Source organism: Trachypithecus francoisi, unplaced genomic scaffold (genome assembly GCF_009764315.1).
Source record: "Trachypithecus francoisi isolate TF-2019V2 unplaced genomic scaffold, Tfra_2.0 Lachesis_group20, whole genome shotgun sequence".
Classification (NCBI taxonomy): Eukaryota; Metazoa; Chordata; class Mammalia; order Primates; family Cercopithecidae; genus Trachypithecus; species Trachypithecus francoisi.
The window spans coordinates 70,727,991-70,742,830 of NW_022681466.1; the positions used below are offsets into that span (position 1 = coordinate 70,727,991).

Sequence of the window (14,840 nt, forward strand, 5' to 3'; positions counted from 1 at the left end):
CTGGATATAGTTCAATGTCCATAAAATAAAGCTACCTCTCTTTATTTAAAAAAATGACTACATGAGATTCCATCTAGCACAAGTATTTAAATCATTCCCCTGCCAGTGGATGGTTGGGTTGTTCTGATCTGTTTTGATACAATAAACAATGACATAGCATACAACTTTGTCCATATTTATTTATTTTTTGAGACGGAGTTTCAATCTTGTTGCCCAGGCTGGAGTGCAATGGCACGATCTCAGCTCATTGCAACCTCCACCTCCTGGGTTCAAGCGATTCTCCTGCCTCAGCCTCCTGAGTAGCTGGGATTACAGGCACCTGACACCACACCCAGTTAATTTTGTATTTTCCGTAGAGACGGGGTTTCTCCATGTTAGTCAGGCTGGTCTTGAACTCCCAACCTCAGGTGATCCACCCGCCTCAGCCTCCCAAAGTGCTGGGATCACAGGCGTGAACCACCGCGCCCGGCCCCATATTTATTTTTACATTTGTGCAAGTTTTTCTATCGAATAGATTCCTAGAAGCAGGGTTGTTGAGTTGTAGGGTAAGGAAGTTAGACACTTCTGTACTTACTCCAAATTGTCTCCAAAAATGTTGTTTGGATTTGTATATTCTCACAAATTATGGGGGAATCTGTGTCCCTAAACTCAATCTGATCAGATAAAAAAGGGTATCTCATTATTCCACCGTGGTAAAAATAAAGTAACACATGCTAAAGCTTCTTTTTTTTTTGAGACGAAGTCTCTTTCCGTTGCCCAGGCTGGAGTACAATGGCACGATCTCGGCTCACTGCAACCTCCGCCTCCCGGGTTCAAGCAATTATCCTGCCTCAGCCTCTCGAGTAGCCAGGACTACAGGTGCGTGCCACCACATCCAGCTAATTTTTTGTATTTTTAGTAGAGACGGGGTTTCGCCATGTTGGCCAAGTTGGTCTTTCTGACCTCAGAAAATCTGCCCACCTTGGCCTCCCAAAGTGCTGGGATGACAGGCGTGAGCCACTGTGCCCAGCCACTAAAGCTTCTAAAAAGTATATATAAATTTTTTTTGGCCAGGCACAGTGGCTCACGCCTGGGAGGCTTAGGCGGGCGGATCACGAGGTCAGGAGATCGAGACCATCCTGGTGAACACGGTGAAACTCCATCTCTACTAATACAAAAAAATTAGCTGGGTGAGGTGGCAGGCACCTGTAGTTCCAGCTACTCGGGAGGCTGAGGCAGGAGAATGGCGTGAACCCGGGAGGTGGAGCTTGCAGTGAGCCGAGATCGTGCCATTGCACTCCAGCCTGAGAGACAGAATGAGACTCTGTCTCAAAAAAAAAAAAATTTTTTTTGTTTTTGTGTTTAACCATCAACAATTATATCTCATTACAATTTAAATTTCTTTTTTTTTGAGACAGAGTCTGGCTCTGTCACCCAGGCTGGAGTGCAGTGGCCGGATCTCAGCTCACTGCAAGCTCCGCCTCCCGGGTTCCCACCATTCTCCTGCCTCAGCCTCCCGAGTAGCTGGGATTACAGGCACCCACCACCTTGCCTGGCTAGTTTTTTGTATTTTTTTTAGTAGAGACGGGGTTTCACTGTGTTCGCCAGGATGGTCTCGATCTCCTGACCTCGTGATCCGCCCGTCTCGGCCTCCCAAAGTGCTGGGATACAGGCTTGAGCCACCGCGCCCGGCCTACTATTTAAATTTCTATGAGTATTCTAAGGTTGAGTTTCTTTTCCGTCTTGGCTCACTGCAACCTCCGCCTCCCAGATTCAAGCCATTCTTGTTCCTCAGCCTCCTGAGTAGCTGGGATTATAGGCACCCACTATCACGCCCAGCTAATTTTTGTACTTTTTGTAGAGATGGGGTTTTGCCATGTTGGCCAGGCTGGTCTCGAACTCCTGACCTCAGGTGATCCACCCACCTCGGCCTCCCAAAGTGCTGGGATTCCAGGTGTGAGCCACCACGCCTGGCCTTTTGCCCCTTTTCATGAGTTCATGTTTTCATTCCACAAACTCATATTGTGCACCTGCTTTGTGCTTGCTTCTCTATCAAGGGCTGGTTATACAAAGTTGAATAAGACACCGTTCTGCCCCCAAAGAGTTCATAGTCAATTGGAGAGGAAGACAAACAGATGAATAGCTAATTATAAAACAATGCCGGCAGTAGACAAATAAAGTGAACATTATTAATGGGGAGTGGTTAGGGAAGGCTTCCCAGAGGAGGTGCTGTCCAAAATGAGGCTTTGTCGAGAGCTAGAGGAGAGAGAACAGCAGGTGCAGAAACCACAGGCCATGTGATTGGAGCATCTGGGACCAGGCAGGTCAGATGTCCTCCAGAGGGAGGGAGACAGAGGAGCTTGTGTGGGTCAAATTGGGGAACTGGAACTTTTTAATTTTGTTTATTTATTTTTTTGAGACAGAGTCTCGCTTTGTTGCCCATGCTGGAGTGCAGTGGCGCAATCTCTGCTCACTGCAACCTCCGTCTCCCAGGCTCAAGCAATTCTCCTGCCTCAGCCTCCTGGGTAGCTGGGGTTACAGGCGGATGCCACATCACCCAGATCTTTTTTTTTTTTTTTTTCAGATGAAGTTTCGCTCTTGTTGCCCAGGCTGGAGTGCAGTGGCGCAATCTTGGCTCACTACAACCTCCGCCTCCCGGGTTCAAGTGATTCTCCTGCCTCAGCCTCCAGAGTAGCTGGAACTACAGGTGTGCACCACCACGCCCACCTAATTTTTTGTATCTTTAGTAGAGACAGGGTTTCACCATCTTGGCCAAGCTGGTATTGAACTCCTGACCTCGTGTTCCACCCGCCTCAGCCTCCCAAAGTGCTAGGATTACAGGCATGAGCCACTGCGCCCAGCCTGGCCATACTGGTCTTGAACTCCTGACCTTGTGATCCACCCGCCTCGGCCTCCCAAAATGCTAGGATTACAGGCATGAGCCACTGCGCCCAGCCTAGCCATGCTAGTCTTGAACTCCTGACCTCGTGATCCACCCACCTCGGCCTCCCAAAGTGCTGGGATTACAGGTGTGAGCCACCGCGCCCAGCCATTTTTGTACTTTTAGTAGAGACAGGGTTTCACCATGTTGGCCAGGCTGGTCTTTAACTTCTGACCTCAGCCTCCCAAAGTGCTGGAATTACAGGCGTGACCCACCGTGCCCAGCCAGGAACTGGAACTTTATCCTGTTTCACAAATAATAGTTTCTGAGGATTTTGGCAGAGGTCACATTTACATTCCCTTAGTGCCCTGGGCTGAGATGGGGGCTGGATTTGAGGAGCTGAAATTTGAAGGTGGCTCAACAACAGCAGTTCCGGGCCTAAGGGCACAGATGGACTGATTAGGTAAATATGTAGGAGATACAGCTGTATCAGTGTGATGGGGATGGGTTGAGGGAGAGGCAGAATCACAGCGACTGCCTAACAAATGTGTGTTGAAAGGATGGTTCTCAGCAGGGCGCTGTGAGTCATGCCTGTAATCCCTGCACTTTGGGAGGCCGAGGTGGGAGGATCACTTGAGCCCAGGACTTTGAGACCAGCCTGGGCAACAGGGCAAGACCTTATCTCTACAAAAAATACAAAAATTAGCCAAGCGTGGGGGCACGCACCTGTGGTCCCAGCTACTTGGGAGGCTGAGGCAGGAGGATCACCTAAGCCCAGGAGGTCAAGGCTGCAGTGAGCTATGATCACACCACCACACTCCAGCAGTCTGGGTGCCTGAGATCCTGTCTCAAAAAAAAGAAAAAAGAGATGGTTCTTGGTATCTAACTTCAGTAGACAGTAGTGTGATTATCTGAGAGAAAATGGGGAGGACAGTTCTGGGGGATATCTGAGATGTGTTTGAGGCCTGGAGCGCCCTCAGGCTGCTCAAAGAGGAGGAAAGGGTGAAGGAAGAGATTTTTCAGATAGCAGTTGAAACCTTGTGAGTGGGAAGGGTTCTACAGGGTGAGGAACCGGGTAGGTTACCAGCTGGAGCCGCCCCCCAGCAGGCTGACAGCACCAAGCCTTGTCTGGAGGAGGTTGCCCTCGCCAGGTGGCCTGGGTGGATTCTAGACAGCAGGGGCACACTCGGACTGAGGCAAGTAGAGCAAGAGGCGTCTGGGGCTCCCACAGCCCTGGGGTGGTGGTGGGGTTTTGTTTTATTTATTTTTATTATTATTACTTAATTTTTTGAGATGGAATCTTGCTCTGTCACCCAGGTTGGAGTGCAGTGCCACAATCGGCTCACTGCAACCTCCGTCTCCTGGGTTCAAGCCATTCTCCTGCCTCAGCCTCCCCAGTAGCAGGATTACAGGCGTGCACCACCACACCCAGCTAGTTTCTGCATTTCAGTAGAGACCCGGTTTCACCATGTTGGCCAGGCTGGTCTCGAACTCCTGACCTCGTGATCCACCCGCCTCAGCCTCCCAAGGTGCTGGGATCACAGGCGTGAACCACTGCGCCCGGCTATTTTTGGTTATTTTTTTATTTTGGTAGAGACAGGTCTCGCCATGCTGCCCAGGCTGGTCTCGAACTCCTAGCCCTAAGTGGCCCTCCGACCTTAACCTCCCAAACCGCTGGGATTCCAGATGAGAACACCGCGCGGCAGCCCTGGGGTGCTAAGCCAGCCCCCTGGAACGACCCAGGGAGACCAAGCAGATTCTGGGGCAGTCAGACGGTCTTCCGAGCTCGGCCTAGTGCTTCGGATCTGGGGGACGAAGACGGGCAGCTGAGCTTTCCGAGCCCGGGCTTATCAGACGGGGACCCGGAGCCCCCTCGAACCCTCGCAGGCTTGTACGAGCCGGTGGACGTGGGTGGAACGGGGTGAAGGTGGGGGGGTGGCGCTCAGCGCGGGCAGGGAGCTCCCAGATGACCATCAAGGGTGGAGGGTCCCCGGGGGACCGAGCAGTGCGTGAACACGGGCGGAGAAAGGTCAGTCTCATGGGGGGACCTCAGGAGACCCCATCCTAGGACCGGACAGACCAGCCCCAAATCCCCTTGCAGGTTTCCAAGGGCCAACTTCCAGGGACCGGGCAGACGGCACCCGGTCGGTGCATCAGCAGGGGGCGCCACGGCTGGACCGGGTCCGGGATCCCAGACCCCTAATACGCCGGGACGGGAACCACCGCGGCGGGAGAAGGAAGAACCAGAACCCAAAGCCCGAGGAGGCGGGGACGGCGGCACTTCGTGGGGAGAAAGCGGGGTGGGGATTCGAGAGCGGAACCACAGTGCGGAGCCGGCGCATCTGGGCGTGGTGACCCGCGCGGAGGGGGCAGCTGGGGACGGCGGGGCGGCCGCGGGAGAGCCCAGCTGGGGGCGCTGGTGGCCCGGCGGGTTCGGGGGGGAGTCCGCGGGGGTCCGGCACGCGGAGCCGGAGCCCCAGCCTCGCAGGGTCAGGGCGCTGGAGAGGTCGCGGGGCGATGTCGCCGGGGGTTCCCGGCCGCGCTGTGACTCGGTCAAGTTGAAGGCGGCAGAGCCCGCAACGCCCCGGCCCCTCCCGCCCCCCATCTCTCTTGTTTGTCTCCGAGTCCGGCCGGAACCGGCTTCTGCTCGCGGCGGGGCGGGCGGGGGGCTGGCTGCTGATTGGTCGACGCCTGTTTCCAGCCCCGCTCAGCCAATCAGCGGGCGGCAGTGTTTTCTTCTTGGGGTCGGAATAAAAGGGCTGGAATAAAAGAGGGCAGAAAAGACGCCGGGCGGGCCCGACACACGCCGGAGGAGCCGGGTGAGCTGTAGCCGGGGGTCGCGGCTGGGGCGAGGGCGCGAGGGCAGAAGCGCCCGCCGAAGGGGCGCAGGGAGAAAACGTGGGAGTAAAAAGAGAGAGACGGAGCGATGAGGGGCCGCCAGGAAAGAGATGACGAACAGATGCGGGCTGGGGATGGTGGCACGGGGCTCTGAGGCCATGGAAACGGGCGGGTTGCCGGGGGAACGCCCGGGATGGGGGTCGCGGGCTGGCTCGCGCCGCCGGTTTGAACCGGCTCCTCGTCTCCCACGCCGGGTTCGCGTGGCCGCAGCGCCTAGCGACCTAGACGACGGCCAATGGCGCGGCAGTTCCTGCGCCGTCCGGCCAATGAGCGCGCCGGGGCGGGCCGTTCCGTAGCTCTGGGCGCTGATCTTGTGGTTGAAGAAACCAGCTCTGGGGAAGGGTCCCCGGCGCGGGCGGGAGGGCACCTGTCAGTGTCCCTGGGAGAGGCAGCCCTCGGATCTGCCCCTGCCCACCTCACGCTGCGTTCCATGCTGGCCCCAGGCGATGTCAGTCCTGCTGCAGGCCAGGACTAGTTCCACGGCCCTCAGCATGCGTTAGCCTCTTCTTGCCTCCATGCCTCAGTTTACCTCGGAGTGAGCTGCGGGAGACGTCTCCTTGCCTGGCCAGGGCGGCTCTGTCGTAGCGGAGGGCAGCGGTACGAGCCGGCCGCGGGGTCGGGGTGGCCCAGGTCCGGGCAGGGCTGGGGTTCGCCTCCTCCGCTGCGCGCACCGGCCACCACGGAAGAGTGACAGTCCCGAGCCCTGCGGCAGCGGCCGGGGCAGCTGGGGGGCGGCCGCAGGGGCTGGGTAGGGCCGGCCGCTGACGCCGAGGTCTGTGCGCAGGTGGTGCAGAGCCGGAGTCGGAGCCCGGAGCCGCGCCGCGCCGCACCATGGCGCCCACCCTGGCCACTGCCCATCGCCGCCGCTGGTGGATGGCCTGCACGGCCGTGCTGGAGAACCTCCTCTTCTCGGCAGTCCTCCTGGGCTGGGGCTCGCTGCTCATCATGCTCAAGTCGGAGGGCTTTTACTCCTACCTGTGTACCAAGCCAGGTGAGACAGGCGCCTGGGACTGCGGGGGGCTCCTGGAGCCGGGTCTTTGGGAGGGGGCGGGATGGGGGTGAAGACCTGGCATGCCACAGCACTGCATTGCCCAGTGCCTCTCGGGTATCCAAAGGCCCGTCTGATCCTCACCCAGCCCTGCCGGGTACTTGTCATTGCCGCTGTTTTGTGGATGAAGACACCGAGGCTCAGAGCGATCTTCTGTCTTGCGCAAGGCCACAGAGCCTGGGCCTGCCATCCACCCAGAACCCCACCTGCTGTCCAGGGTGTTCCTTCCACCCCCTGGGAACATTGCTGGACTCCTCTCCTCTCCTCCCAGCTCCTGGAACATAGCTTGGCTGGTAGTAAACATGTTGCTCTCTGCTTGTGAGAAAGAGGAACTCCTGATTTAGGGGCTGGGGTGCAGCAGGAGAGGAAGTGGCCTTGCCTCCCCCCCAGGGAGGGCTCATCTAGAATCTAGACGTTCCTCAGGCCGTTGTGGAGTCTCCTAAGTGCTTGCTGGACACAATTTCTTGTCTATTTTTGCTGCCTTGTGATTCTCCGAAGGGCATTTCCCGACACGGGCTCTGAGGACATCTCCGTGGCTTTCCAACCCCATGAGGATGAAGCGGAAGAGGAGAAGGGAACGTTTATGGAAATGATGCTAGGCTTGTTCTCTCCTCTTTGCCTCGCCACTGGAATTGCTGAAGGCAGGCTGAGGATGCTTCTCTGCGTGACATCTGCACCATCCAACACACACACACCTTCACATCTTTATACCTTGTTGGAGGATCCTGATTACTACAGGGCAGTAGGTTCAGCCCCACAGGAGGGCCACAGCAGCCCCCAGCCTCTAGCTTCCTACTCTCCTTCCTAGGCAACCTTAACAGGCAGTGTTTCCCTCTGCCTTCTCCTTGATCCTAACGGTAACTGATAATAGCTGAGCTCACATAATCTCTCTCACCAGTGCTCGAGTGCCCATAGATGGAGGTAGCCCAGGTTTGACTTCCTGAGTCCCCAGCAGCAGGCCTTTTTTTTTTTTTTTTTTTTTGAGACGGAGTCTCGCTCTGTCGCCCAAGCTGGAGTGCAGTGGCCGGATCTCAGCTCACTGCAAGCTCCGCCTTCCGGGTTCACGCCATTCTCCTGCCTCAGCCTCCCGAGTAGCTGGGACTACAGGCGCCCGCCACCTCGCCCGGCTAGTTTTTTGTACTTTTTAGTAGAGACGGGGTTTCACCGTGTTAGTCAGGATGGTCTCGATCTCCTGACCTTGTGATCCGCCCACCTCGGCCTCCCAAAGTGCTGGGATTACAGGCTTGAGCCACCGCGCCCGGCCAGGCCTTTTCTTTCTAGAGCTCTTTGCAAGAAGAGAAAGCTTTGGACCAGCTCATGCTGGGTGTAATCCTTTGTGGAAGCCTCCCTGTTTCCGTTTTCTGATCTGCCTGGGAGATTCCTGTGTGTCCCAGTCTCTAGGGAGGGAGGCTTAGCTGGAGAGGTTCAGGGCAGGAGAAAGCAGGAGAATGCAGAGGCTGCGGGGACAGGACAGAAAGTATATCATTTATAACTAACCTTTAGCCTTTAGCCACTCAAAAATATTTCCTAACAGCCTAAGGGTTCTTGGCAGGCCTTTCCCCACATCAGCAAGAAATCTTGGGAGTTGGGAAGAGTCAGACCTTGTTCCTTGAACAAGCTTTCTGCTTTGCCCAAGAGATGTTAGGAGATTAATGCCTGTCCCGGAAAGGCACAGGTTGGAGTATTTGCTTCTTCCTCTCCTTTCCTCTCTCCTCCCTTAGAGATCGTGACCCTTCCTGCTTGCCTTTCTTGTGGGTTCTTTCAGGCTGGACACAGGGTAAAAAAAAAAAAACAAGCAGAAAAAAAAAGTCATCATCCCCAGATAAAGCTTATTTATTTATTTATTTATTTATTTGCTTTTTTTTTTTTTTTTTTTTTTGAGACGGAGTCTCCCTCTGTCGCCCAGGCTGGAGTGCAGTGGCGCAATCTTGGCTCACTGCAAGCTCCGCCTCCTGGGTTCCCGCCATTCTCCTGCCTCAGCCTCCCGAGTAGCTGGGACTACAGGCGCCCGCCACCACACCCAGATAATTTTTTTTGGATTTTTAGTAGAGACAGGGTTTCACCATGTTCGCCAGGATGGTCTTGATCTCCTGACCTCATGATCCACCTGCCTCGGCCTCCCAAAGTGCTGGGATTACAGGCGTGGGCCACCGCACCTGGCCTCAGAGAAAGCTTTTAGTGTCTCACCCAGACCAGAGAACTGTTGTGGGCAGGTTTTGTGTTATTTTTTTTTAACCCACCATGGTGTCAGGAAGGTCAGATTCTAGGTGTTTTTTTTTTTTTTTTTTTTTTTTTTTTCATAGACTGTTCACAGATTTAATTGATAGTATGGTTTTGGCAGAGTTGGGTCTGGTCCCTTCATTCCCGCCTCAGCCTTGGCTTCTTCCTCTGTCTAAGTGGGAGGAGTCCCAGAGATGGTGCCACTGTGGTGCTGAGTTGGTGTTTTAAGCCAGTGTGGTTGACAGGTTGCTCCTGTAAACCAAAGTGAAGGTGAAGGGTCAGGATTGTGGGTTGAACATCAACTTCTTATCCGTGCTTTTGCTCCTGCCTCCAATTTTGGTTTTTCTGATTATCTGGCAAACCTGCTGAGCCCGTGTCCTGGGCGGGAAGGCTGACTGATCCCACACAGCTTATCTCTCTGGCCGCACTGCTCCTTGATTCTTGAAGTCTGCATAACCAGTTTTCTTTCAGGCCAGAAATCTCCACACGTTGCTTGTCTGGGAGTGCCTGGTGAAGTTAGGGTGAAGGTTTCGGCTTCGATCTGACATTTTCAAACTTGGTGCATGGCTGAATTGCAGAGAAGCAGTGAGGCCATTTTTTGAATGTATTGAATTAGACTTGTGAAAGGCTGAGCAGTGTCCGGCTGATTGAGATGCAAATTTGTCAGCTTCGTGTCGCTCTAGGACGATGCTTTAGTTTGTTCGCTAAAGTAAATTTGCCTGGGCCGGGCGCGGTGGCTCAAGCCTGTAATCCCAGCACTTTGGGAGGCCGAGACGGGCGGATCACGAGGTCAGGAGATCGAGACCATCCTGGCTAACATTGTGAAACCCCGTCTCTACTAAAAAATACAAAAAAAAAACTAGCCGGGCGAGGTGGCGGGCTCCTGTAGTCCCAGCTACTTGGGAGGCTGAGGCAGGAGAATGGCGTGAACCCGGGAGGCGGAGCTTGCAGTGAGCTGAGATCCGGCCACTGCACTCCAGCCCTGGCGACAGAGTGAGACTCCGTCTCAAAAAAAAAAAAAAAAAAGAAAATTTGCCTGAACCTGTTGAAAGATTCTTAGAACTCTTTCTCAGGACTCCAGCCAGAATCTGGCCACAGACGTGGTGTTGGATTCCAGCCTGGTGAGGTGGCAGAGGGAACGAGATAGCTCACTTCTCGGCTGCCCCTCAGTTTGTTCTTCCTTGCCCACTGGGAGAGGTGGCAGGCTGGGTTTGGGGACCTGGGTGCAGGGAGTTGGTGACGGGTTTTGCACAATATCCTCCAGGTGTTGGCTGCTGGATCCCTCCCTTGCCCCCCTGGTGAGGACAGGAGACCAATTGGGTGTTCAGTCCGAGAAGCACGCGACTTCCCAGAGCTGTGTCCTCTCGGCCTCTGGGATGGCAATGTGACAGCCCGCGCCTGGGCTCTTTCTTCATTTTCTCTGTTATCCAGTAGCCCCCACTTCAACAGGGTCAGGGTCAGCTTGGGGGGCTGCGGCTACCTGTGGATGGTTTTTTTTATTCGAGACAGGGTCTTGCTCTGTTGCCCAAGCCGGAATGTGGTGGTGCGATCACAGCTCACTGCAGCCTTAACTCCTGGGCTCAAGCAATCCTCCCACCTCAGCCTCCTGAGTAGTTAGGACTACAAGTGTGCGCCACCCTACTCAGCTAATTTTTGTATATTTTTGTAGAGACAGGGTCTCGCCGTATTGGCTAGGCTGATCTCAAACTCCTGGGCTCAAGCGATCCTCCTGCCTCAGCCTTCCAAAGTGCTGGGCCTACAAGCGTGAGCCATCATACCCAGTTAGTTTTTTATTTTTGTTTTTGGGACTACAGGCGCCCGCCACCATACCCAGCTAATTTTTGTATTTTTAGTGGAGATGGGGTTTCACCATGTTGACCAGGCTGGTCTTGGACTCCTGACCTCAGGTGATCCACTCACCTCGGCCTCCCAGAGTGCTGGAATGACAGGTGTGAACCACTACGCCCAGCCCTGGTTATTTATTTATTTATTTATTTATTTATTTATTTATTTTGAGACAGAGTCTCGCTCTGTTGCCAGGCTGGAGTGCAGTGGCGCGATCTTGGCTCACTCCAACCTCTGCCTCACAGTTTCAAGCAATTCTCCTGTCTCAGCCTCCCAAGTAGCTGGGACTACAGGTGACTGCCACCACGCCTGGCTAATTTTTGTATTTTTTCATAGAGATATGGTTTTACTATATTGGTCAGGCTGTTCTCGAACTCCTGACCTCAGGTGATCCACCCGCCTTGGCCAGAGTGCTGGGATTACAGGTGTGAGCCACTGTGCCTGGTCAAAGTTTTTGTAGAGATAAGGGTTTCACCATGTTGACCAGGCTGGTCTGGGACTCCTGACCTCAGGTGATCCACTCACCTCGGCCTCCCAAAGTGCTGGAATGACAGGTGTGAACCACTACGCCCAGCCCTGGTTATTTATTTATTTATTTATTTATTTATTTTGAGACAGAGTCTTGCTCTGTTACCAGGCTGGAGTGCAATGGCGCGATCTTGGCTCACTCCAACCTCTGCCTCACAGTTTCAAGCAATTCTCCTGTCTCAGCCTCCCAAGTAGCTGGGACTACAGGTGACTGCCACCACGCCTGGCTAATTTTTGTATTTTTTCGTAGAGATATGGTTTTACTATATTGGTCAGGCTGTTCTCGAACTCCTGACCTCAGGTGATCCACCCGCCTTGGCCAGAGTGCTGGGATTACAGGTGTGAGCCACTGTGCCTGGTCAAAGTTTTTGTAGAGATAAGGGTTTCACCATGTTGCTCAGGCTGGTCTCAAAACTCCTGGGCTCAAGTGACCTGCCAACCTCAGCCTCCCAAAGTGCTGGGACTACAGGTGTAAGCCACCATACCCAGGTAATTTTTTTTTTTTTTTTTGAGACGGAGTCTTGCTCTGTCGCCCGGGCTGGAGTGCAGTGGCGCAATCTCGGCTCACTGCAAGCTCTGCCTCCCGGGTTTACGCCATTCTCCTGCCTCAGCCTCCCGAGTAGCTGGGACTACAGGCGCCTGCCACCTCGCCCGGCTAGTTTTTTGAATTTTTTTTAGTAGAGATGGGGTTTCACCATGTTAGCCAGGATGGTCTCGATCTCCTGACCTCGTGATCTGCCCGCCTCGGCCTCCCAAAGCGCTGGGATTACAGGCATGAGCCACCGCGCCCGGCCCATACCCAGTTAATTTTTAAATGTTTTGTAGAGTTGGGGGTTTCACCGTGTTGCCCAGGCTAGTCTTAAACTCCTGAGCTCAGTCGATCCACCCGCCTCAGGCTCCCATATTGCTGGGATTATAGGCGTGAGCCACTGCTCCAGGCCTACATGTGCATAGTTAATCCCCTCTCTCTTATAACCTAAACATTCAGTAAACATTGACGAAGGTGCGGTGCTGGGGACTCAGAGCAAACAAGTCATCACACGCATACCTGTGTAACCTGTGTAATTCCAGGTGTTAGCCGGGCCCCCAGGAAAGAGCCAGAATAGCTGCGGAGATCTGGCTCCTACTGGGTGGGAGGGCCTCTCTGGGGTTCAGGCTGAAGCTTGGAGGTTGAGGAGGGGTGAGTCAGGAGAGGAGGGTACACCCTGGAGGAGAGGAGAGAAGTGGGAAGGGGCCGGGCCTGCAGGGCCTGGGAGTCCATTTGGGGAAAGTGAATTTTATTCCCAAGGCAGGAGGAAGTCAGGGAGTTAGAGGAGGGCGATGATCCAATTCCCCTGTTAGAGCCTCGTGTGAATCGTTGAGGGCTTGCCCCACGCTGGGTATGTCTGGATGGCACAGAAAGGCAGAAGTCATCACGGCCTCTGCCTGAGGAAGTCACTCACGGTCTGACCATGGGCATGAAGGCTGACCCCGGCTGTATGCTCCTGACTGCTGCAGTCGCTCCGCCTGTGGTGGTGGGAGAGAGCCTCTCACCCTGGCACCGAGGCTGCTGCAAGCTCACCCTGACATACAGGTTGCTGGGAGGGCAGAGGGGCTGCTGCCCACCTTGGGGAAGCAGGGCCAGGCTTGGTCCCCATGGGCTGAGCGAAGCTGCAGATGTGGACAGGAGACTTCTCTGCTGCCTCGAGGACCTCGTGGTTCTTGGGGGACGGGGAGTGGGGGACGGAGTTTCACTCTTGTCGCCCAGGCTGGAGTGCAGTGGCGCAGTCTCGGCTCACTGCAATCTCTGCCTCTCGGCAGAATTAAAGCAATTCTCCTGCCTCAGCCTCCCAAGTAGCTGGGATTACAGGTGCCCGCCACCATGCCCGGCTACTTTTTTGTATTTGTATTTCATTTTTTTTTTTTTTTTGAGATGGAGTCTCACTCTGTCGCCCAGGCTGGAGTGCAATGGCGCGATCTCAGCTCACCGAAACCTCCATCTCCCAGGTTCAAGTGATTCTCCTGCCTCAGCCTCCCAAATAGCTGGGATTACAGGCACCCATCACCACACCTGGATAATTTTTGTATTTTTAGTAGAGACGGGGTTTCACCATGTTGGCCAGGCTGGTCTCGAACCCCTGACCTCAGGTGATCCGCCCGCCTCGGCCTCCCAAAGTGCTGGGATTACAGGCGTGAACCACCGCACCCACCGGATAGCTTTCTTAAATCCAACCTTTCACTTTTATTGCTGTAAATGTGACTTTTAAACTTTTCCCCCAGTTTATTTGGAATTTTAAAAATTCCATAGCAATGGGTAAGAAGGTTTAAAGGCTGGAGCCGGCAGCCTCAGGATGCGTCTCAGAGAAGAGCTGGCGGCCTTGGCTCTTCCCACCATCCCAGCCCCCCCTCCTTGGTTCGTGACCTCATTTCCCTCACAGACATCCGCTGGCCACTGCTGGCTTCTGGTGTCCATGAAGGTCCATCCAGCTTAGGCTGGCTCTCAGGGACCTCGTGGGAGAGTCTTAGTTCCGTTCTCACCAAGCCATATTCAGGGCCTCCTAGTGTTGCCGACACCATGGGCAGCCTTTTCCTGGCTCTGTTCTCTCAGCATTTCCTCTCTGGGATATGAGCCTCTAACCCAGGTAGGCCAGCCTCGGCATAGCTCGAAGGGTAAGAGCGGGAACTTCGGGGTCTGACAGCCTGGAGTCAAGCCCAGCTTCCCCAGAGACCCCCATGAGACCTTTGGCACGTGACTTCCCTGCTCCGAGCATCCCTCAGGGATACTCTCACAGTATCCTCGTGGGGAATATGGGGTGGGCGTGGGCACACCCACTGAGTGTGGCAGCTGGCACACACTGGCACTGTGCACATGGCAGCCGCTGCTGGGCCCACTGCTGGGGGCCAGGCTCTGGTCAGCCCAGGACGGCCTCCGCCTGTCCGTACCCTCCTGTCTGTTGTTTGCTCTGTGTCTGAGCTGACCTCTCCCCTATATCTCCCCTGCCGGACTGAGGACTGAGATGCTGCTTCCTGTTGCCGGATAGACTAAGGATTTAAGAGCCGGGAGATCCTGGGCAGGGGCCATCGGTGGGCTGTCCAGGGGCCCACACCCTGGAGCGGGGGGCTCGGAAAGCAGCCAGTCAGGGAAGGGGGAAGCTCAGGAATTTAGAGGGGACCTCAAGCCAGGTACTCTTTGGCCCCCTCAAGCATCATCTTGGAGGCCCCCTCCCTTTGTCTCCCGGAGTGTGGGGAGACTCCGCTTTGACTTGGGGGAGTCTGAGAGAGCCACAGCACCCTCTTTTCCCCCTGATTCCTCTGTGAAGATCTTGTGCGTCTTCTGTGAGCGGGGCTGAACATGGTTCCTCCGCCCTGGCCCTGGGCCTCCTCCTAAGCAGCCCTGTTCCTGTTCTTGGCACTCACTGGCCACACCAACTCTTGCCTGTCTTCTCTGTTCACCTTCTCTGT

At 54.9% G+C, this 14,840-nt stretch overlaps 1 protein-coding gene across 3 annotated transcripts in view; it reads left to right on the forward strand.

The window, feature by feature from the left end:
* Positions 1 to 5,549: 5,549 nt before the first annotated feature.
* Positions 5,550 to 14,840, forward strand: part of SLC43A2 (solute carrier family 43 member 2) — a 57,896-nt gene continuing 48,605 nt past the window's right edge. For 2 of the 3 annotated variants that reach the window (XM_033185171.1, XM_033185173.1), the window contains exons 1-2: positions 5,550 to 5,679; positions 6,543 to 6,749. In XM_033185171.1, the coding sequence (XP_033041062.1) occupies positions 6,590 to 6,749 (160 nt within the window). In that variant the 5' untranslated portion in view covers positions 5,550 to 5,679; positions 6,543 to 6,589. Of the gene's footprint in view, positions 5,680 to 5,975; positions 6,356 to 6,542; positions 6,750 to 14,840 lie in introns of those variants that run through there. The other variant, XM_033185172.1, reaches the window with a different exon arrangement.